The 23823-nt window shown below is 45.0% G+C and overlaps 1 protein-coding gene across 2 annotated transcripts in view; it reads left to right on the top strand.

Annotated features, from left to right (window-relative positions):
- The window catches only part of EXOC6B (exocyst complex component 6B), a 566827-nt gene that overhangs the window by 88456 nt on the left and 454548 nt on the right, over positions 1-23823 (top strand). For both annotated transcript variants that reach the window (XM_082264382.1, XM_082264381.1), the window contains exon 2: positions 23108-23273. In XM_082264382.1, the coding sequence (XP_082120508.1) occupies positions 23108-23273 (166 nt within the window). The remainder of the gene's footprint in view (positions 1-23107; positions 23274-23823) is intronic.

Raw genomic sequence — 23823 nt, 5'->3', positions numbered from 1 at the left:
GCCAGTTGGCCAGAGTGCGCTCAAGTCATTAGAATAATTCCATTCTTAATGACGACCTTTTACTAGAGGAATGACAAGGAAGGCTTGAAAGCGTTTCATCGTAATATTTTCTGAATGGTTTCAGCAATAAAGGATATTAAAGTGTTTTTCATGTTTATTGGGGTTGAGGGCCGAAAGTCCCTCCAACAATTTTTGACTGAAGAAGAAAACACATCTGGAGAGGAGAAATGTAACCTTTATGAAAATTGTATAATGATCTAATTATTTTCTGAGGGTACAATTTTCTCTTTTTTTTTTTTTTCCTGTTGTTTTCTTCTTCCTTTTTTTTTTTTTTTTTTGTTCTTTTTCTTTTCCCCTTCCAGATTTGCTTTGCCTGCTTTTTTATGAGGCTTAAAGTGAACCTGTCTTTAACCTGAATATTTCTAAAGCAATGAATGTGACCAATGATTCACTGCAGGTGAATTCTGGTGAGTGTGTTTTTCAATTATAGGGAATGATTCACTATCCGAAAATGTCGCTGCTTAACCCCTAAAGCGGAATTCCCCTCAAAAGTGGAACTTCTGCTTTAAGTGGTCCTGACCCCCCTGACATGCCACATTTGGCATGTCATTTTTTTTATTGGGGGGGGGGGGGGAATCGGGTACCTGGTTTTGACAGGTACCTGCTCCTACTTCCGTTCAGGCCGCCTAGGCGTCCCGGGCGGAAGTTCTCCTCTCCCCCTCCCTCCCTGCAATCTTCTGGGACACGTCAAGAGTCCCAGAAGATTGCCCGGCTATTCAGGACGCACATCGCGACTTGTACCTGGCTGTGAAGCCACAAGCTGTCACAGCCGGGTGCCCACGATAGAGATGCCCGGCACCGCAGGGAGAAGACGGAGAGAGCCGAGGCTCCTGCCAGCCACATCGCTGGACCGTTGTACAGGCGAGTATGTGTTTATTAACCTCTTTATGACTGCCTGCCGCAGATGTACTGTGGCAGGCAGCCGCTCCTGCACAAATCGGCATGCATGTACAGCGGTCGCGAGCAGTAGGCTAGGGGGCAAGCGCGCGCTCCCGCCAACCGCATCGCTGGACCGTTGTACAGACGAGTATGTGTTTATTAACCTCTTTACGACTGCCCGCCGCAGATGTACTGCGGCAGGCAGCCGCTCCTGCGCAAATCGCCATGCATGTATGGCTGTCGCAAGCAGAAGGCTAGGCGGCTAGCGCGCGCTGCCACCCCCGCTCTTCAGCGGGGAAGCCGATGAGCAGGCAGACGGCTCTGAATGCCGCCTGACACTTGCAATCTTTCCCCACTGAGAGAGAAGAACTGTCAACTGTTTTAAACACAGCCGACCGTTCTTCTCCCTGGAATGATCATAGAGTGCCTGTGATCCTTCTATATTGGATTACAGGTCTCTATGGTCATTCCAAAAGCCACACCCCCCCACAGTTAGAATCACTCACAGTAATAGTGCACATTTGTAGCACTTATTACTGTAGTAATGGCACTGGTCCCCTCAAAAGTCTCAAAAATGTCAGTTAGGGGTTCGATCTGTCCGCCGCAATGTCACAGTCCCGGAAAAAATCGCAGATCGCCGCCATTACTAGTAAAAAAAAATAAATAAAATGACATAAATCTTTCCTGTAGTTAGTAGAAGCAATAACTTTTGCGCAAACCAATCGTTTATTGTGATTTTTTTTTTTTTTAACCAAAAATATGTAGTAGAAAACAAATTGGATTGAACTATGAAGTGGAAAAAAAACCTGCATGTGAAACACACTAAAAAGGGCACTTAATGGTGTGCTTTGTCCACCCCTGAAGGGGTAGGACCCTTCCCTGATCTCACAGGGCCCAAAGCTCCTGACAGGGACGTAGGGTATGACATGGCCCGCCTAGCAGATCCCTCTCCTTGTGGCCAGCTGAAGCCGACCACCGAGTACTAGGTCGAAGGGCTCTCCTGAAGTGAGAACCCCCAGAGCCAGGGGAGGAAGGAACCTGAGAGCCACACATCCTCCCCTAGACTTGAGGGCAAGCCCGAGGATTTAGAGCCGGTTCACATTAGCGTGACTTTTCAGCCTGACAAGTCGCGCTCCCTCGCGGTCTATTGACCGCTACAGGACCCTTTCTAATAGGAGCAACACAAGTCGCTTCGACTTAGAAAAAGGGTCCTGTACTATTTCGGGGTGACCTCGGAGCGACTTGCATAGACTTCCATTATGTGAAGTCCCTGCAAGTCGATCCGAAGTCGTGGTGCAATGTAATGCACAAGTCGCCCCCGAAGTAGTAAGGAGTCGTGTCACGCTAATGTGAACCGACTCTCACACCGTCCATCCGAATGAGGAACAAAAACATACACAAAAGCGAAAGGTGACAAAATGTGTGGAGAAAATAATTAAATAAGTGACCAAGCAATTCGCACTTGGTGGGCACTCCCAGGGGTCCTTATTGGTAAGCTGAATAGGGGTTCTAGAAAGGCGTACGTGCTATGGCTCACTAGTGGAGATGTATCTACATTTAGCTCACTTCAAGCTCTGGAAGTGAGAGGTAGCCAGGATATGGCTGTGCTGTCACCACCATTGGCATAACCTACAATCTGATCGTCGTATGGCTCGTGTAGAGACTATGAACTAAATCATGCTTTCCAATGGAGTCTTAAAAAAACCTGGCATTGGCACCATAGGAGTTCCATAACCCAGCACAGCCCCAATGTTCAGTTTGCTCCTGGGTGAATTTAGCTTAATCAAGCACTTTCCATTGTTTGTACTTTTTGTATTGTTTTCTGATTAGCCCTGATTGCAGATGATTACTGCAGTTCTGTGGAGAAATAGATAATCCTTTTTCGTTCAGGGGATCAGTGTTCAGGGATGATTGTTCATGAAATGCTACTTCACAACAGCCTAGCTAGGGGGGACTCTGATGAAAGCAGTTATGCTGCTCATATACATGGGGATTATAAAAATGTTTTGTTATTTTGGGTCTATCTGAGTTGGTTGGATTCCAGGATTTACTAAGCCTAATGCCAAAATCTACAGACCCCGACCTGGCCTAAAATGTTTCTAAGGTAGCAGAGGTGTCTGAGACATTTTCTATTGACCACAGGTACTAGTTTTAGTTTTGGATCAACCCCAACATTAATCCGAAGCCCCCTTCAGGTCAGGCTGTATAATGACGTATTTCGTTTTTTTTTTAGGGTGGGGAGGCTCCCAGGTTTCTAAAAGAAATCTGCGAAGATGGACGCTGTAATTTCTGAGCCCTTTCTCGACCTTTTCAACACAACCATTGATGGAACCCTTGAAATCACTTTCCGATCTCAGGGAATCCCTTCTAAAAATGTCTATATCTACAACTCATGATACATTAGTGTGATGGTCAGTGGGAAGAATGCTCCTTACACTTGTAGTCATTGGGAGGACTTCCCCACTTACAGATAGCTAAAAAGAATAATGGAGTCCAGGGCTGCTGTTGGAAACCATGGGGCCCTATGCAGCCAATTCTTCAGTTATGAATGAAGCCAGTGAGTGATCGGTACTGGTCCTTCAGGAACGGAAGGTCCTGGTAAATATGACCTATTTACTTAGCCCTTCCCCCACTCTCAGTCTTAAAGGATCCTATTGTGAGCGTGCACCTGCCAGTGGAAAGAAAAGGAGGGAAGCCAGCAGCGCTCCTGGGGCAGGGGGGCACACAGGGTGGTCTGTGCAGAATGGGGAAACGTATGATGCACAAGCAGGGTGATCGGTATTGTGGTGAGGGAGGAGTAATTACTAGAACCGATCCTTTGTAAGGCTCTCTCTGCAGCCAACAGGAGAGCGAGGAGAAGATGCCAGCTTTTGACTTCTGCAGAGCGATCCATACAGGGGATTAGTTCCAGTAATTGCCCCCCTGCTTTACCACCCTGCTTGCCCATATCGGATTCAGCCTGCTGCCTGGGCCACCTGTAGCAGAATGGACACTAAGAGTGTGGTTTGTGTTGAGAGTGAGGGAGCAGTGTCCCTCAGGAGATGTGTGGGGGTTTGTTATTGTTAAATACCTGCATTCCATTGTCCTATTGTTCCTGTCTGGCTAGAGTAAGGTTATTATGGGATGTTCAGCTTTGTGTGGGGAATGTCTCGAAGAGGGAGGGGTTTTCCTAGATTGTAGATCTCTTGTGTTTGTGTTTTGGAATAAACGAGGCATTCTAGTTTGACTCCCAGAACTGTGTGTCGTCCAGTTACTAGGGGGGATTTTGCCTTGGATGTTTTAGTACTTCCTCAGCTTCAAGGATTATACAGCGGAGATACCTAGGCTGGGTATTGGAGCTCCGTTACACCACCCTTCTGGCATGGGCCCCTTACAGGAGGACTGGGGGTACCCCCTTATCTACGGCCCTGATGGTGTCTGTAGGAATTTACCTGAGAGGCAGAAATTGGTCATTTTTCAAGGAACCCCTAGGAACCTCTGGAGGAACCATAGGATTCCATGGAACCCTGGTGGAGAAGCCCAGGCCTACGCTTTTACCCTTTTTGTGGTCATTAAAAGCATGTACGCATTTGCTTTTTAAATTTGCCCATTGACTCCAAGGTAGAAGCTTCTGAATTCTACAACGGATTTGCCCTTCCCTAAAAAAAAAAAAACAGCTGTAGTGGAATTATTATATGCTGCCACTTGGCATGACATTTTAGGAAAGACAACTGGCATGCCATTACTCCAAAGACAGATCCAATTTTCTCGTTTGTGCTTCGTTTCCTACTGGCCAGCCACATGTGAGACGTGGCAGAGCCGATAATATCCTACAGTAAGGGGCCGAATTCTTGCATGCCGCAGTCCTCCCTCCTCTACTTTCATCCACGGCTGTTTATTTTTAAACTCTGGGAATAAACAGGATTAAGCTTGTTATGTCTCTTAATGAGAGGAAGATGGCTTCAGTCATCAGAAACCCCACAAAGTCATCCAGACAAAGGCCATCCAGAAGTTGTTCCCCGTTATTCAAATTCCCTTCCTCCCTTTTCTCCTTCTCTATAATTGAAACCAACAGCTTCTATAATTGAAAACAAAAATACAAGAATCTTTTGTTTCATTACCACCAACGAGAGCCTTGTTCTGTTCCAGTTGATTTATTTTATTTAGTGTTTTGGATATTGTTCCACAGCTAAATATTTTTTTTTTTTTTTTCCACGGGGGTCCTAATAGCTCTGGCGGTTTGGCAAATGGGATGTAGAACGTCTTTTACCCCAGTCATTCAATTTGCTTTTTGTTTTGATCAAAAGCTAAACATTTCCACGGAGAGACATTACAGTTAGCTTCTGTGGCATTTGCCAAATAGCATCGCGCTCCACAGCATCGCCGGGGCCAGCTTTTAAGCTCTTCCTGTTTATTTGTCACTTTTTATGTCTTTGTTTTTCTGGGACGTTGGGAACCGTGTTAGAGGTAGAAAAGGTCACGCCACGATCTGGTAATGCGCCCATTTCTTTTGGCTGAGATATTGGTCATTGTTGGGTCTTTTACAGAGAAAGGTGCATCTGTTTCTTGGTAAACTCGTAAACAGCAGTGTCTTATCTCTTGGGTTCTTTTATCCAAGCAGTGGTGTAGATCAGTGATACTCAACCTTTTTTCAGTCGCAGCACCCTTTAAAATCCACACAATCTCGAGGCACCCCACTATAATATGTAAAGAACTAAACCAGTGGTCTCCACACTGCCGCCTGAGGGCTGGATGTGGCCCTTTGCTAGCATTTATCAGGCTCTTGGTACACTTTTCCTTCCAATGATATGAAACCCTATTCCTCACAATGACACCAACAGTGAGTCCTAATTCCTGCCACTATTGATGGGGTACTATTCCTCCCACTGACACCAATGATGGGGCACTATTCCTCCCACGGACACCAATGATGGGGCACTATTCCTCCCACGGACACCAATGATGGGGCACTATTCCTCCCACGGACACCAATGATGGGGCACTATTCCTTCCACGGACACCAATGATGGGGCACTATTCCTCCAACGGACACCAATGATGGGGCACTATTCCTCACACTGATACCAATGATGGGGCACTATTCCTCCGACTAAGTTGTCCCATCATTGGTATCAGTGGGAGGAATGGTGCCCCATGATTGGTTCCCGGGGGGGGGGGGGGAATGGTGCCCCATCATTGATATCAGTGGGAGGAATGGTGCCCCATCATTGATGTCAGTTGGAGGAATGGTGCCCCATCATTGGTGTCAGTTGGAGAAATGGTGCCCCATCATTGGTATCAGTGGGAGGAACGGTTCCCCATCATTGGTATTAGTGGGAGGAACAGTGCCCCATCATTGGTATCAGTGGGAGGAACGGTGCCCCATCATTGGTGTCAGTGGGAGGAATGGTGCCCCATCATTGGTATCAGTGTGAGGAATGGTGCCCCATCATTGGTATTAGTGGGAGGAATAGTGCCCTATCATTGGTATCAGTGGGAGGAATGGTGCCCCATCATTGGTATCAGTGGGAGGAATGGTGCCCCATCATTGGTATCAGTGGGAGGAATGGTGCCCCATCATTGGCATCAGTGGGGGGAATGGTGCCCCATCATTGGTATCAGTGGGAGGAATAGTGCCCTATCATTGGTATCAGTGGGAGGAATGGTGCCCCATCATTGGTATCAGTGGGAGGAATGGTGCCCCATCATTGGCATCAGTGGGGGGAATGGTGTCCCATCATTGGCATCAGTGGGGGGAATGGTGCCCCATCATTGGCATCAGTGGGGGGAATGGTGCCCCATCATTGGCATCAGTGGGGGGAATGGTGCCCCATCATTGGCATCAGTGGGGGGAATGGTTGCTCCATCATTGGCATCAGTGGGGGGAATGGTGCCTCATCATTGGCGTCAGTGGGGGGAATGGTGCCCCATCATTGGCGTCAGTGGGGGGAATGGTGCCCCATCATTGGCGTCAGTGGGAGGAATGGTGCCCCATCATTGGTGTCATTGGGAGGAATGGTGTCCCGTCATTTGTTTTAGTCGGAGGAATAGTGCCCCCGTCCCTGGTGTCAGTGGGAGGAATGGTGCCCTATCATTGGTGTCAGTGGGAGAAATAGTGCCCCAAGGGCTAGATAAACACAAAGGAACAAAGTTTGGGGAACAAAGCATTAGAGCAATGAAGGTAGGGCTCTGGCAAAGTGGTGTGACAAGGGAGCATGGAGTAAAGGAGAGGTGAGTATATCTTGCTAGGGGTGGGCTATCTGTAGACTCTGTCACTTTACCCTGACTGAACAGGTGACATTGTCTCTAGAACTGCAGTCACACTTAAGCAGGAAGACCAGGACCTGGCTGTGCTACAGTGTCTTGAAAATGTATTCATACCCCTTGAAATTTTCCAAATGTTGTCATGTGACAGCCAAAAATGTAAATGTATTTTATTGGGATTTTATGTGATAGACCAACTCAAAGTGGCACATAATTGTGAAGTGGAAGGAAAATGATAAATGGTTTTCAAACTGTTCTGGGAAGCCCTCAGAGGTTTGTTGGATAACTTTAGTGAGCGAACAGCATCATAAAGGCCAAGGTACACATCAGACAGACCGGAGATAAAGTTGTGGAGAAGTTTAAAGCACGGTTAGGTTATAAAAAAAATCCCAACCTTTGAACATCTCATGGAACACTGTTCAATCCATCTTCTAAAAGTGGAAAGAGTATGGCACAAATGCAAACCTACCAAAACATGGCCGTCCAACTAAACTGATAGGCCGGGCAAGGAGAGCATTATTCAGAGAAGCAGCCAAGAGGCCCATGATAACTCTGGAGGAGTTGCAGAGATCCACAGCTCAGGTGGGAGAGTCTGTCCACAGGACAACTATTAGTCATGCACTCCACAAATCTGCCCTTTATGGAAGAGTGGCAAGAAGAAATCCATTGTTGAAAGAAGTCCAGTTTGCGAGAAGCCATGTTGGGGGACACAGCAAACATGGGGAAGAAGGGGCTCTGGTCAGATGAGACCAAAATGTAACTTTTTGGCCTAAAAGCAAAATGCTGTGTGTAGCGGAAAACTAACACTGCACATCACCCAGAACACACCATGGCAGCATCATTTTGTGGGGATGCTTTTCTTCAGCAGGGACAGTGAAGCTGGTCAGAGTTGATGGGAAGATGGATGGAGCCAAACACAGGGCAATCTTTGAAGAAAACCTGTTAGTCTGCCAAAGAATTGAGACTGGGGTGGAGGTTCACCTTCCAGCAGGACAACGACCCGAAACATACAGCCAGAGCTACAATGGAATGGTTTAGATTTAGATCAAAGTATAGTCATGTGTAAGAATGGCCCAGTCAAAGTCCAGACCTAAATCCAATTGAGAATCTGTGGCAAGACTTGAAAATTGGTGTTCAGACGCTCTCCATCCAATCCGACAGAGCTTGAACTATTTTGAAAAGAAGATCGGGCAAAAATGTCCCTCTCTAGATGTGCAAAGCTGGTAGAGACATCCCCAAATAGACTTGCAGCTGTAATTGCAGCGAAAGGCGGTTCTACAAAGTATTGACTCAGGGGGGTGAATACAAATGCAGCCACACTTTTCACATATTTATTTGTAAAAAAATATTGAAAACCATTCATCATTTTCCTTCCACTTCACAATTATGTGCCGCTTTGTGTTGGTCTATCACAATAAATCCCAATAAAATACATTTAAGTTTTTGGTTGTAACGTGACAAAATGTGGAAAATTTCAAGGGGTATGAATACTTTTTCAAGGCACTGTATCTAGCAGAATTTTCTGCATTAAAATGAAAATCAAAAAAAAAAAAAACTGGCTGACTAGACAGAATTCTAAACCTTTGAACAGATAATACAGTTCCCACATGTTTATAGCGCTTTTCAGTTCGGCTTTAGATGCTTTTCAAATGCTAATAGAGCCTGAAGCTTATTGGACTGCCATTAAATTTTACAAGGTAAGACTAAAAGAACCACCTGTGTGCCAAATCCGAGACATGGCCTCTGCTTCATAAACTGCACAGAACAGTCATGGCTCGTCTATGGATGTGTCCGTACATCCACCTGACCCTTACGTAACAGGCATGTATACATGTGCTTGGTGACCTGTATGTGACTCTCGCAGTGATGTCCTCGTGACGGGGAGCTGGAAAACATTGTGTACTGCTGGGGCTGGGATTGCACAATGATTTAATTTAATTTAATGCAGAAGCTTTGGAATTTTTTATTTTTTTCCCTTTACTGGGGACCCAGTATTGAGGATTTCACTCACAATTGCTAATGCCGGATGCCAAGCTATAAAATAACTCAGTGGAAATAAGAGAACGGTGTAAACAGGATGTACATGTGGTGATATATTCACATTCATTGAGGACATTCCCTGTCTACAAAGTTTGCAGATCTGCATTGTTCTGGTACTATGAAAGATGCTGTATATGAGATATGGCAGGTGTGAAGAAATGCTGTAAAATAAGAATGCTTTCAGAAATATATAGAATAAAAAGTAATATTCAGCGCTGAACCTTAAAGCGGAGTTCCGGCCTCAAAATCTAATAAATCGATTTTGGGACATTCACTTGCTGAGGGTTACCTGAAAAAAATGGATGCTCCCGATTTTTTTTTTCCGGTCACTTAACTTGATATTGAAGACAATATACTCCCCTTCCTTCCACTTCCTCCCTCTGTGGCCGCGGCCCGCGCCGTCTCTTCCGGCTTGCGATGAATCCTGGGAGATGAACTTCATCGCTACCAGGAGTCAATGCAACTGCACTGGCCCCGCTCCTCACTTCCGGTGCGGCGCGGCATTCCCTGCTAAACAGCTTCTGGGCATGCCCAGGGATGCCGCACCTGCACCAGAAGTGATGAGCGGGGCCGGTGCAGGGCATTCTGGGACTCCAACGTCACCGAAGAGGACGCCCTGGCTTCAGCTGCCCACACCTGAGATGGCAACGCTGGAGAAGAAATTTTAAAGGTAAGTATTTCTTCTAAAAGGTAAGTGCCACCCGGGACAGTACAGAGGCTATCCATTGTGGAATGTACTAGCCCTGACTGTCCCGGGGTATTTTTATCTAAAATGTACCCCCGAGGCCGGAACTCCGATTTAAAAAGAAATAACGGACTAGCAGCTGGCCACTCAAGGGCAATCTAATAAAAACCTCCTGTAGACAAGTATAATATAGTGCAGCACCAGCACAATCCTATAAATGCACATTACATAGTAATGGATACATATATTAACCGCTTGCCGACCGCCGCACGTCTTATTTACTGGGGCGGTCAGCCCCTCACAGGCAAAGTGACATAGGGTTACGTCGCTAGCCTGTGAGGGTCTAGGGAGCGAGCGAGCGCCCCCGGAGGCGCGCTCTCGCGCGGTCACAGACCCCCCCCCCCGCGCGTGTGCCCGGCGGACCCGTAGTCCGCCGGTCACTCGCGATCGTCCGTTAGAGCAGGAGAAAGGCAGGCGGCTAATGTAAACAAGCCGCCTGTCATTCTCCCCTGTGTATGAATAGTGATCATACAGTTCTACTATGTAGGACCGTTGATCACTGTTCATACCCCTCAAGCCACAGCCAATCAGTTAGAATCACGCCCCTAGGGACACACAAAGCCCCTCCCTCTCAAAAAAAGTTAACCCCTTCACTGCCAGTGTCATTTTACAGTAACAGTGCATATGTATAGCACTGATTACTGTAGTAATGTCACTGGTAACCCCAAAAGTGTCAAAAATGTCAGTCAAGGGTCCGATCTGTCCGCCGCAATGTCGCAGTACCGCAAAAAAATCGCAGATTGCCGCCATTCCCTTAGTAAACGCAATAACTTTTGCGCAAACCAATCAAAATACGCTTTTTGCGATTTTTTTATTTTTTTACCAAACATATGTAGCATAAAACAAATTGTCCTAAAATGTTAAAAAAATTTGATTTTTACATTTTTTTGGGGGGAATTTCATATAAAAAAATGTGAAAAATATTGTTATTTTTGCAAAATTGACGCTTTTTTTTGTTTATAGCGCATGATCAAAAAATCGCACAGGTGATCAAATACCACCAAAAGAAAGCTCTGTTTGTGGGAAAAAAAGGACGTTGAATTTGTTTAGATACAGCGCCGCACGACCGCGCAATTGTCCGTTAAAGTCACGCAGTGCCGAATCGCAAAATAGGCCCTGGTCAGGAAGGGGGTAAAATCTTCCGGGGCTTAAGTGGTTAATACATATAATGGGTGCAACGGAAAATTCTGAAGAATAAAGTGCAAAAAGGTGAAAGAAAAGAGTCCTTCCTTGTGGTTGATGAAAACAGAGACCCAAAGCAGGCTGGCATAAAACTTCCAGAAAGATGTATTTTCCTAGGTGCTCATATCTTTCCACCACCGGGCATTCTCTGCCTCTCACCTTAATAAACAGACCCTACGGGTTCAATCATTAAGCATCAGTCTCCACTGCCAAGGTACACAGGGCCGGTCATCAATATACAGATAACACATAGTCATAGACTCTTCAACTCATAGAGATGGCTGTCCCAGAGCAACCTTCAAACCTCGAAAAACCGATCCAACACAGCCAACAATCTTACATTGATTTACAATTGTAATCTCTTGCAGCGTTACTCGATACGTCATATATGTACCCTGCAATTTATTTTGTTTATCAATTTACAAAATGCAAATTGAGCAAACAGAAGAAAAATCTAAATCAATTCAATATTTGGTGTGACCACCCTCTTGCTTAAAACCACAATAAATTCTTACACTTGCACACTTTGTACACTTGCACAATGTCAGGGGTTTTGTAGGATTATAGTCAACCGTGTGATTGACCAGTTATATAGCAGGTGCTAATGATTTCTAGATTGTAAGCTCTAACAAGCCGGGCCCTCTAATGCCTCCTGTATTGAATTGTATTGTAACTGTATTGTATTCCTTCATATTGTAGAGCGCTGCACAAACTGTTGGCGCTATATAAATCCTGTGTAGTAATAATAATAAAAATCATCAATTTCATATTAAGGTTGAAACAGTCATTAACTGAAACCGCTGTATAGGGGGCTTAAAACTGAGAAAGGAACAGCCAAACTCTGCTACTATGGTGAGGTATAAAATTTGAGGTGTGTCTGGAGTAATATAAAACTTTATCTATAAGATATAGGCCCAACATCCCAAACTTAGTAGAAGTATTACTCAGGCTATCCCAAGCAGCCACCATTGTGGTAAAAAAAAAAAAGAGGGCTAGAGAAAAGGGGGGGGGGGGGACGGGACCTTACGGGTACCACTTGTTGTCAATAATGATCAATCAGCTATAAAAAAATATTTAAATTGTATTGAGATTAAAATCAACAAAGAATTATTAAAGAAACAAGACAAAACATATAGAGTTAGATAACAACATTCAAAAGATCAGTGATATATTTTATGTCATAGGTAGCTCTAAATGACTAGACAGGATAATGTCACCGGTTTCTATCCACATAACAGCGCCCAACATGTTTCGCCAATGCTTCCTCAGGGGAGCTGCAGCGGAGATGGTCATAGAGGTACTACATTAAAACACCAAAAAAACATGTTACATATATAATTTTAACAGAAATCATTATGCGAGTTGTTCACCAGAAAGCCCAGCACCACCACACCAGGCTAGGGTCACCACTCTAGGGTCCCAACACCGTGAGATACCCATGAGGTCCAGGAAAAAAGGCCAAAAAACTTTCTGGGGGGACGAGTGCGGGAGCCGATAGTAGGGTAAGGAAAAAAAGAAAGAATTTAAAAATGTAGCTCTAATAAATAGTGTCTAAGGACACATATCTATAAGTGGTATAGTGACAGGATATATAAGGGCCCACATAGTCCAATTCATCTGATGTATTCATAGAAATCTGATAAAAAATATATAATAAATATATTTTTGGGACTATATATACCTCCTTAACTAAATATCACGTTGTTCGGTTCAATTGTTGTTCTGGGTATCTGCATTGAGCCGAACAACGTGATATTTAGTTAAGGAGGTATATATAGTCCCAAAAATATATTTATTATATATTTTTTATCAGATTTCTATGAATACACCAGATTAATTGGACTATGTGGGCCCTTATATATCCTGTCAATATACCACTTATAGATATGTGTCCTTAGACACTATTTATTAGAGGTACATTTTTAAATTCTTTCTTTTTTTCTTTACCCTACTATCGGCTCCCGCACTCGTCCCCCCAGAAAGTTTTTTGGCCTTTTTTCCTGGACCTCATGGGTATCTCACGGTGTTGGGACCCTAGAGTGGTGACCCTAGCCTGGTGTGATGGTGCTGGGCTTCCTGGTGAACAACTCGCATAATGATTTCTGTGTTAAAATTATATATGTAACATTTTTTTTTGTGTTTTAATGTAGTACCTCTATGACCATCTCCGCTGCAGCTATACGCCCCTGAGGAAGCATTGGCGAAACATGTTGGGCGCTGTTATGTGGATAGAAACCGGTGACATTATCTGGTCTAGTCATTTAGAGCTACCTATGACATAAAATATATCACTGATCTTTTGAATGTTGTTATCCAATAACTCTATATGTTTTGTCTTTTTTCTTTAATAATTCTTTGATTTTAATCTCAATAAAATTTGAATATTTTTTTATAGCTTATTGATCATTATTGACAACAAGTGCTACTATGGTGAGGTTATGGAAGACAGTTTCATGTCACAGATCATACACCATGGCCAGACTGGGCACAGCAATAAGACACAAGGTAGTACTAGTTATACTACATTATCAAGCAAGCATCAGCAACGCCTCTCCCAGGCAAAGATTTCAAAGCAGACCGAGGTTTCAAGATGTGCTGCTCAAACTCTTTTGAAGAAGCACAAAGACATGGGCAATGTTGATGAGTGTAGGCACAGTGGTCAGCCAAGGAAGCTTAATGCAGCGGTTGAAAGTCACATCATGTGTATGCTTTTCAGAAATGAATAAGCGAACCTGATTTTTGAAACTCGTCTGCTGTTTGAGGCTTCTGTCCATTGTGCTGTCACATTTATGGAGAAATAAAGACTTTTTATCCAATGATACTGGAGTGCTGTCAAGCCATTTTCTATAAAGCCATATCGTGTACTTCCCATCCATGTCAGAAGATGTCCAGCAGTTCCATCAGTACAGAACTGGTGGAAACCAGTGGGATCCAGGTACACTCATCTACTTTCCGGAGAAGTTTGCCCAGAAGCGGTCTTAATGGAAGTATTGTGGCCAAAAAGCCATACCTCCGATGTGGAAACAAGGCTACATGACACAACGTTGCAGGAAAACAGAAAAACTGGTGTGCAGAAAAATAGCAGCAGGTGCTCCAGACTGATGAGTCAAAATGTGAAATAATTGGCTGTAGCAGTTTGTTGGAGGAAGGGCTGGAGAGCGTTAGAATAATGAGTGTCTGCAGCCAACTGTGAAGCATGGTGGAGGTTCCTTGTAAGTTGGGGGCTGAATTTCTGCAAATGAAGTTGGGGATTTGATCAGGGTCAATGGTGTCCTCAATCCTGAGAAATACATACATAGTAGGTGAGGTTGAATAAAGACAATAGTCCATCCAGTTCAACCTGTGTAGGTGTGTGTGGCTGTAATCATCTAACATAGCCCTTAATCTCCTGATCCTTGAGATGTAAGTCTAAGAGTCTTTTGAAAGTCACCATACTACCCGCAGAAACCACCTCTTGTGGTAGACAATTCCACAATCTTGTAGCCCTAACAGTAAAGAACCCTCCTCGTTGCCTGAGGTTAAAACGCTTCTCCTCTAATCGCAATACAGGCAGATAGTTTTCCATCATGTCATACCATCAGGGAGGCATGTAATTGGCCCCAAATATATTCAGCAGCAGGACAATAACCCCAAGCATACAGCCAATGTCATTAAGAACTATCTTAGGTATAATGAAAAACAAGGAGTCCTGGAAGTGATGGTTTTGCCCCCACAGAGCCCTGATCTCACCATCATGGAGTCTGTCTGGGATTACATGAAGAGACAGAAGGATTTGAGGCAGTCGACATCCACAGAAGATCTGTGCTTAGTTCTCCAAGATGTTTGGAACAACCTACTGGCCGAGTTCCTTCAAAAACTGTGTGCAAGTCTACCTAGAAGAATTGATGCTGAAGGCCTGGTGGTCACAGCAAATATTGATTTGATTTGGTGTTCTCTCTCTTCTGTTCATTTACTTTCCATTTTGTTAACTGATACAAATCCGAGTGGATTTGATTTAAATCACATTTAAAATCATTAGTAAAAAGGCTTCATTTAAATCATAATTTCTAAATAGCAACTGTCACCTCTGTACCACAGCGGCTCCTCCTCTGACTCGCTGTTGACTTACTGATAGTCCCATTCACTTTAATGGGACGGCTGGTAATGTGGCAGTGACACAACAAGTTGAGGGGCGTGGCGGCAGCAGGTGAGTGGATGCCCGCTAACAGGCGCTTCCATGGTAGATCTGAAATGACAGGTTTAAGCTTTATGTATACGGGGTGTTTAGCCCGTGTACATCAAATCCTGATGTGTTTGTGTGCCCGGGTGCCATGTCCAGCCCCCAGTGCAAGCAGCTTGTCAAAATCTATGACAGGCTGAAGTACACGACAGGTGGCTTCTCTACCGAGAGTTGTACTCACATTTTAGGGTGGTATGTGTTCAGGGAAGTGTGTATTTTTCATTTTGGGATTGCATTGTCAGGGACAGCTTGAACCCTCTGCTAAGCCCAGGCAATAAAACAATTAATTCTGTAGGAGGAGTTCTGTCCTCGCTGCTGCCATCTGCTGAGATGGGAAAGGGGGGGGGGGGTAGAGTCCAGCCTCTACGCTGCTGCAGGGTGAAGGGCAGGATCTGATAGAGCAGTGTTCTGTCCTCTGCTTTACTGTCAACCGCTGAGACAAAGTGGGGGAGGAGACCATGGGGATGCTGCAGGAGATGTAAAAGGGCCACATGATAAAGCCTGGAGGGCTGAATTCGGCCTCAGGCCTTGTGTTTGACACATGTGCTTTAGCCCCGGTTCACACTAGGGCGACCTGTGAGGCGACCTGGTCGCCTCACAGGTCGCCGCAGGTCGCCTCCCATAGGGAAGCTGCGGACCCGTTCTAATAGGAGCGACACAAGTCGCTCCGACCTAGAAAAAGGGTCCGGAGCTTCTTTGGGGCGACCAGGAGGCGACCGCCATAGACTTCAATGTTATGAAGTCTGTGGCGGCCGCTCCGAGGTCGCGGCGCGCTGCTCGCACCGCGATCTTGGAGGTCGCCCCTGAAAGTAGCGTCGCGCCAGTGTGAACCGGCGCTTAGGGTGTTTGTTTTCAGAAAATGTATAATGTTTGTTTTTTTTTGTTTTTTGTAACCTTCGTGCCTAAAATTATTTTTTTTATTGTGTGCAAAAAAGAGCTCTGGCTGTGAAAGGGCTAAAGGATAAATTCACCTTTGGGAACATTTTACATGTTCCACCCATAAGATTTGTTAAAAAAAAAAAAAGAAAAACTTTTTCAGCCGACTCCCAGATTCAAAGTAAATTTGTCAAGCCCTGACTTAAGTGGTTCTGAATTTACACTATAAACCTTTTCTGACTTTTGACTTTGACTTTTTTTTTTTTTTTTTATTTTGTCTGTTTTTTTATCTGTAATCCATTTGGTTGGAAATCCAAAAAAAGACATGATCTTTCTAAATTCTTTTTTTTTTTTTTTTTTTTGTTTTTATTAGAATTTTTTTTGTACAAATTGAAGCGTTAAATACAAATGATGACAAAAAAAAACACAATCTAAATAAAAAACCCCACACCATCCCATCACAGCACAGATTCATAAAGTTAAGAACAGACTACAAATATGTACATATCCGTTATGAGTTTTCTAAATAAAAAAAATCCAACCAGCATTTCCATATACGTTCAGATTTAAACCTGGCATTGTGTAGGAAGTACATTTGCTTCTCATAGGCAATACTTTTGTTCAAAGCTGGAAGCTGCTTCCTATGGTGGCACATGTGCGGACTCTATCCTGAGCTGAGCTGTGTGTGTCCTTTGACTCACTGAGCGTAGCTTGGCCCCACTCTGCTCAGAGAGTTTGACAGCAGCAGGAGCCAATGGCCCACACTGCTCTCATTGAGTTAATTGAGGAGGGAAAGAGCTGTGATGCTGCCCTTGGGGCCCAGTGCTGGATTGAGACTCGGCTCAGATAAGTATTTGGAGGGGCTGGGGGGGGGGGGTGTAGCTGCACAGAGAAGATTTTTTGCATTAAATGTAATAAAGGTAACAACCTTCAGCCTTTACAACCACTTTAATTTGCAGAACAGCAGTTTTACTTAACTCAGAAAAGTATTTTCTATTGCCCCATCCGAGTCTCCTAATTCTGTCCTGTGAGCTGACATCCTGTTCTCGCCTGTCTTCGTTCTCCATGGTCCCACTGTATGTAGGAATATACCCAATCATCTCTTGCTCACTCTTGAGATGGGCTGCGAGCATTGGGCTGTGGCCACGGCGCTGTGACCATTGGGCCATGGGCTGTGACCATTGGGCCGTGGGCTGTGACCATTGGGCCGTGGGCTGCGAGCATTGGGCTGTGACCATTGGGCCATGGCCATTGGGCTGTGACCATTGGGCCGTGGGCTGTGGCCATTGGGCCGTGGGCTGTGGCCACTGAGTCAGAGTCTGTGGCCATTGGGCCATGAGCCCTTCTTGTGGGGTACGGCCATTGGGCTATGGCCTATAACCATTGGGCAAGTAAGCATAGCAGTGTGCATAGAGCAGTTCACTGCTCCTTCCAAACAAATGGAAGTGGGGGGGGGGGGGGATTAAAGGTTTGGGAGATCACTGAGGACGTTACAAGGAAGCAGAGACTTTTTGTGAAAGGCATATGACAGGACTTTTATGTAGTGGATGTGTATGGATTATATTTGGAGGATGAGGATATTGTTTATTGTGACTTTAGGTATTCTATTATTGTGGATTTTGTGTGTTGGAAGTGCTGCTGATTGTTGCGTCTTTTATTACCTTGTGTAAATTTGTGACCGAATGATTGTGTTAATTTTCCAGTAGGTGGCGCTTGAATCCCGCTGTTGTACTGTGTAGAAGAAATCTCATTGTTCTAATACTGCAAAGTAAAAGTTTGCTTTGCTGTGTGTAATAAAGACGAGTTTATTATTCCCTCTGATGAGGTTTTCATGTATTGGTGATCTCTCAGCTGCTGCTCATATTATATTAGATCCAAACCCGATCACTAAATCCTCTTATAAGCTAATCGTATCCGTTCAAATGTTTTTCAGTCAGTTCTGCGGTGTTTATTAATAGAATACTTGGTGATCCTGCCATGAATGTCTATGTTCAGATACTTTCTATTACAGGGTGACAACTGTCTGCCTGGTGTACTCCTGTGTTGTCACCTTGCCATGCCTTCTTGGTGGAGACTACAACTGATTGTGTCAGCATATATTGCCCATGTATGTTCCACCATTGTCATCATTGGGAAGCCGGTCCTGGATAATGGTGTGCACCCGATGCTGGCAATAGGTAGTCGATGAGAGGCTGGAGGAGATCAGCTGCAGAATAGGTGAAAAGGTAGTTTTGACCTAGACCAGTGATAGCGAACCTTGGCACCCCAGATGTTTTGGAACTACATTTCCCATGATGCTCCTGTCTGCAGTGTAGTTGAGCATCATGGGAAATATAGTTTCAAAACATCTGGGGTGCCAAGGTTCGCCATCACTGACCTAGACAGTAGTAGACAGTAGTTTATGATGGTGTTTTAGCAATCTAAATGTCACCCAGTATGGGTTTATATCACCTGTATAAGGGATGAGGAGCATTTGTGGAAGTCAGATGGGTAAAATCTCATCTAAGTTTTGGAAAACGGAATTCCATTTCTTACAAAGACAATGCAGACATGCTGTGAACATCCATCTACGTTATTCTAAGGCCCTGGTGGCCAACCTGCAGCTCAAGGGCTGCATGCGACCCTTTGGTATACGATGAGCCGCCCTCTGACCTCGGCATTCTGGGAACATTGGGGTAATAGCATTGATCTCAGCTAGTTTCATGTAACATGTCCCCCGATTCATATTGTCTTCTGCAGCATATCCCCACCCACAATTTATCCTGTCCTCACTCTCTGACCCTCATTTCCTCTATTAGGTCTGCAGTCTCTGACAGTCCTCTCCAGCATTACATATACTGAATGTTCTGTGCGGCCCCTTCAGGGGCTGCGGTTAAGGCCCTCTATAACTCAGAAGTTGACAACCACTGATCTAAGGCAAATCATGCCCTTGGCACTCTCAGCCACGGCAATCTGTCACAATGGTTTCAGCCATGCATCAGTTTGAGGAGCACATGAAGAACGTTTTAGAGAAGGATCTAGAATGTCTTTCAGTTGCCAGGGTAGCGTCTGTATTGATGGGAAAATTGCTCTGATATTGTTTAAGGTTGATTTACAGGTGCATTTGCCCCACGGTTGGCCTCCTTTTTGCCCTGCAGTTGGCTTCATCCTATGCTGCATCAACCTGCTTTAAGTGACTTTTGTATCAGAAGTCTGTTGAGACGACCGCGTAGCGCACGGCGTGCTGACGTCACCGCGCTGCCCAGAGGACGGGCTATTGGAGCCGGCCGGCTTATCCACTGCTTATACCTGCATTTCTAATGTGAGTTTTTTATTCTATACTTAATAAAAGTGTGTGACTCTATTACACTATCGAGCCACTCTCTTTTGTATGTTACCATGGGAACACACCTCGAGTGACATCAGATCAGCTACTACTCTCTCCTGGTCCGATTTCTGACATGAACAAAACCCCACTGATGTGTGAGGCATTTCTTCTCTATTTCTATTAGCCTCTTCTTTTTTGCCCCCCCAATTTATTTTATTTTTTTTCCCCGCAGCTGGCCTCTTCCCCCCACAGTTGGCCTCTCCCCCCCCCCCCCACAGTTAGCTTCTCCCCCCCCCAACAGTTGGCCTCTTTTTTTTTTTTGCTCCGCAGTTGGCATCTTTTTGGGGTTTTTTTTTTTGCACCGCATTTGGCCTCTTTTTTTTTCTTTTGCCCCCGCAGTTGGCCTTTTTCTTTTGCCCCCGCAGTTGGCCTCTTTTCTCTTTTGTTCATTGACGGGCACAGCTTCAGATCTTCATAACCGTTGGGTTATACTGCCTTCTACAGGAGTAGGACACTAGGCAGAAAAAGTCTGGCCACGCCCATGGGCAGTCGCAGGGAGTATCCTCCCTCTCTCTGCACTCAGTTCTATATAGTGGATGTGTTGGCATCTGCGGATGCTTCTTTAGACCGCAAGGTTTTGCAGGCTGCTGTTGAGAGAACCTGGTCCTCTTTGAGGATGTATTGTTTTTCTCAGGTGGGCTCCAGTTGTTTTGGTTGAGCTCCTGTTGCCTGGTTGGCTACTGTTTAGCCTTGAGAAATTTTTTTGCTGGTCCCAACAGTTATGAAATTGAAAAGACAAGGAGTCACTGCTCAAGGTTGTCTTGATGACTCACACAGGTGCATGCCCCGGCTCGCCTCCGTGAAAACTTGATAAAAGAAAAGGAATAATGATTAAGCACACAGTCAGTGTGTGAAACGCGTCTACCTTGTCACGATTGTCATATTTGGATGTCCAGTCAATAAATCTGGATTTTGACTCAACCTGGAGTGCTGCCAATTCCTTTTCTTTTACCAACAGTTATGAAGACCTGAATCAATGAACAAAAGAGAAAATGGGATTTTTGACTTACCGTAAAATCTATTTCTCTGTTCATTGATGGACACAGCACCCACCCCTCTGTAGAGTTGTAATTCTTCTGACACTGCTTGTAACAAAACTGAGTACCTATAGCAGAGAGAGGGAGCATATCCTCTGGGACTGCCCATGGGTGTAGTCAGACTTTTTTTTTCTGCCTAGTGTCCTACTCCTGTAGGGGTCAGTATAACCCAATGGTTAAGATGATCAGTAGCTGTGCCCGTCAATGAACATCAGAGAAATGGATTTTACGGTAAGTCAAAAATCCCGTTTTTTTTGCCCCGCAGTTGGCCTCTTACTTTTTGCCCCACAGTTGGCCTCTTACTTTTTGCCCCACAGTTGGCCTCTTACTTTTTGCCCCGCAGTTGGCCTCTTACTTTTTGCCCCGCAGTTGGCCTCTTACTTTTTTGCCTGCAGTTGGCCTCTTACTTTTTGCCCCGCAGTTGGCCTCTTACTTTTTGCCCCGCAGTTGGCCTCTTACTTTTTGCCCCGCAGTTGGCCTCTTACTTTTTGCCCCGCAGTTGGCCTCTTACTTTTTGCCCCGCAGTTGGCCTCTTACTTTTTGCCCCGCAGTTGGCCTCTTACTTTTTGCCCCGCAGTTGGCCTCTTACTTTTTGCCCCGCAGTTGGCCTCTTACTTTTTGCCCCGCAGTTGGCCTCTTACTTTTTGCCCCGCAGTTGGCCTCTTACTTTTTGCCCCGCAGTTGGCCTCTTACTTTTTGCCCCGCAGTTGGCCTCTTACTTTTTGCCCCGCAGTTGGCCTCTTACTTTTTGCCCCGCAGTTGGCCTCTTACTTTTTGCCCCGCAGTTGGCCTCTTACTTTTTGCCCCGCAGTTGGCCTCTTACTTTTTGCCCCACAGTTGGCCTCTTACTTTTTGCCCCACAGTTGGCCTCTTACTTTTTGCCCCACAGTTGGCCTCTTACTTTTTGCCCCACAGTTGGCCTCTTACTTTTTGCCCCACAGTTGGCCTCTTCTTTTTTGCCCCTGGAGTTGGCCTCTTTGGCCTGATTTGCATGGACAGTTCTGACATGAACAAAAACCTGCTGATGTGTGAGGCATTTCTTCTTTGGATCCTGATAGAGCCCTGTGGCACATCTGTGCACACATGGGGTGGGGGAAGGGGGGTTCGGGCAGTGTGGGCAACCCATCCATGTGCCTAGAAGTTCTACAGGGCTCTGCTGCCATCCAAAACCCTGCAGCAAAGAATCTGGGGGTTGCGAGCGTCCTTCTCACCTAGGCACAAAAACCTAGTAAAGTAAAAACAAAAAAAGGAAAAGACAAAAATCAGGAAAATGACTCTCATTTATACTTGGCAAGCATCACAAAACAACCTGAGGGTAACTACAGAAAGATGGAGCCGACGAGAGAGATAAAACTATAAATGTATGTGTGCTAGAGCTGCACGGTTCTGGGTAAAATCGAGATCGCGATTTTTTTTAATGATTAATCGTGCAGCTGTAATGTGTACGTATCCTCTTTTTGGGGCTGATGCACACAGGGATACAATTATCTGCATTCAGGTCCGTAATTTATTCACATCTGCTCTGTCCTGTGGGGCCATGCCTATTGTTGTCTGCAGCCTTATAGCTGCATAAGCCAACACTAGAAAATTAAAGCAAAAGAACATTGGACCGATTCGTCTCATAAACTTGTGTGTTAAGTGGGCTTTGTAACTTTTTATTACAAGTAGTAAAGAAACACCTGAACATGGAAAAAGGAGTCTAAAGCTCTACCTGCTGGCTGCATGTTGTACTGCATATTATTAATGTGCAATATTCCATAATGTCTTGCGAAGTTAACAAAAAAAAGCTTGCGTTTTAGTTTTGACCATGGTCCATAAAGAATGAACAAAATGTAACACCCCCTTTAAATAGGTACAGAAATTCCTCAATTTGTTAGGTGGCACAACTGCAATGCATTGGAGAGACCCCCTGGTTGAACTATAACACTTGTCCCTTTTGTAAGAGTCAGCAAGATGGTTTAAGGCTCCATGTACACGGGACGTTGTTAAAAGACCCTTGAATGCTGGAATTTTTTTTTTTTTAGGACGTTTAAAACGTCACGTTTGCACTCGCGTTTAGCGGGCATTTACGTCTAAAATCGTTCCTAGAGGTAAAAAAAATCATTCCCCTTTTAAAATGGAAAAACGCGAGCGCTAAACGCTGGTCATCGCGTTCGGTCGCGTTTTTGCGTTTGAAACGCCGGGAAACACACGTTTGAACGCAAATAATTGCTTTCCAAAAAACGTCCCTGGACTCAACTGCCTGTAAATGATTGTAAACGACCCTGTGTACATGGACAGATAAGATAACATGGAGGAGGGTTCAGGGGCTTCTGAAAAAAATGCCCAACTGCTCCTAAACGGCCATTTACAACGTCCCGTGTACATATGGAGCCTTAGGTGTCACATTGATGGAGGGAGATGATTCTCCGGATCCTGTTGTTCCTCTTATGTGATGACGGTTCTCTTCTCCCCGACAGGTCTGTATATGATGGAGAAGAGCACAGCACGTTCATGGAGAAGCTGGAAGCTCGCATCCGCAACCATGACCGCGAGATCGAGAAGATGTGTAACTTTCACTACCAGGGATTCGTGGACTCCATCACCGAGCTGCTGAAAGTGAGAGGCGAGGCTGAGAAACTGAAGGTAGGTCTTCCTTGGTCTGCTTTTTACACGTCTGGGGGCTTCAAAGATGAATTTCAGGGGTTTAATATTTAATACAAACTTATATTGGTCCAGCTTGGATCAATGTAACTGTTCATACCATAGCTGGCTGATACTTCTGGAAGCCCGGATCATTGTAACTGTAAATACATACCATACTTGGCTGATACTTCTGGAAGCCCAGATCATTGTAACTATACATACATACCATGTATATTAAAAAAGAATAGCGCACACATGCAAAAGAAATGACTTTTAAATATGGAGACAATCCATAAATAAAAATGGGGATTTAGTCCCACCATATGGCCATATCGTGCTCAAGCCCACCACTACGTCAAAGTACCCCATTGTCAGTGGGTCCTACACTATCCATAAAAAAGGGGTGAATCCAGCCTCTCTAACCCTTGGAGACAACACTCCTTGCTGGGAAGGTGTGCTAATGCACTACAGGGGACTCCTCCTATATCTACTTGATAGTGGACACCAATAGAGTACAGGTGTGTGTGGGGGATGGGATGCTCAACCTCAG

This window comes from Pelophylax lessonae (genome assembly GCF_965119305.1).
Source record: "Pelophylax lessonae genome assembly, chromosome: 1".
Lineage (NCBI taxonomy): Eukaryota > Metazoa > Chordata > Amphibia > Anura > Ranidae > Pelophylax > Pelophylax lessonae.
Note: the sequence above shows the minus strand (reverse complement) of the source record. Positions and strands in the feature narration are given on the sequence as shown.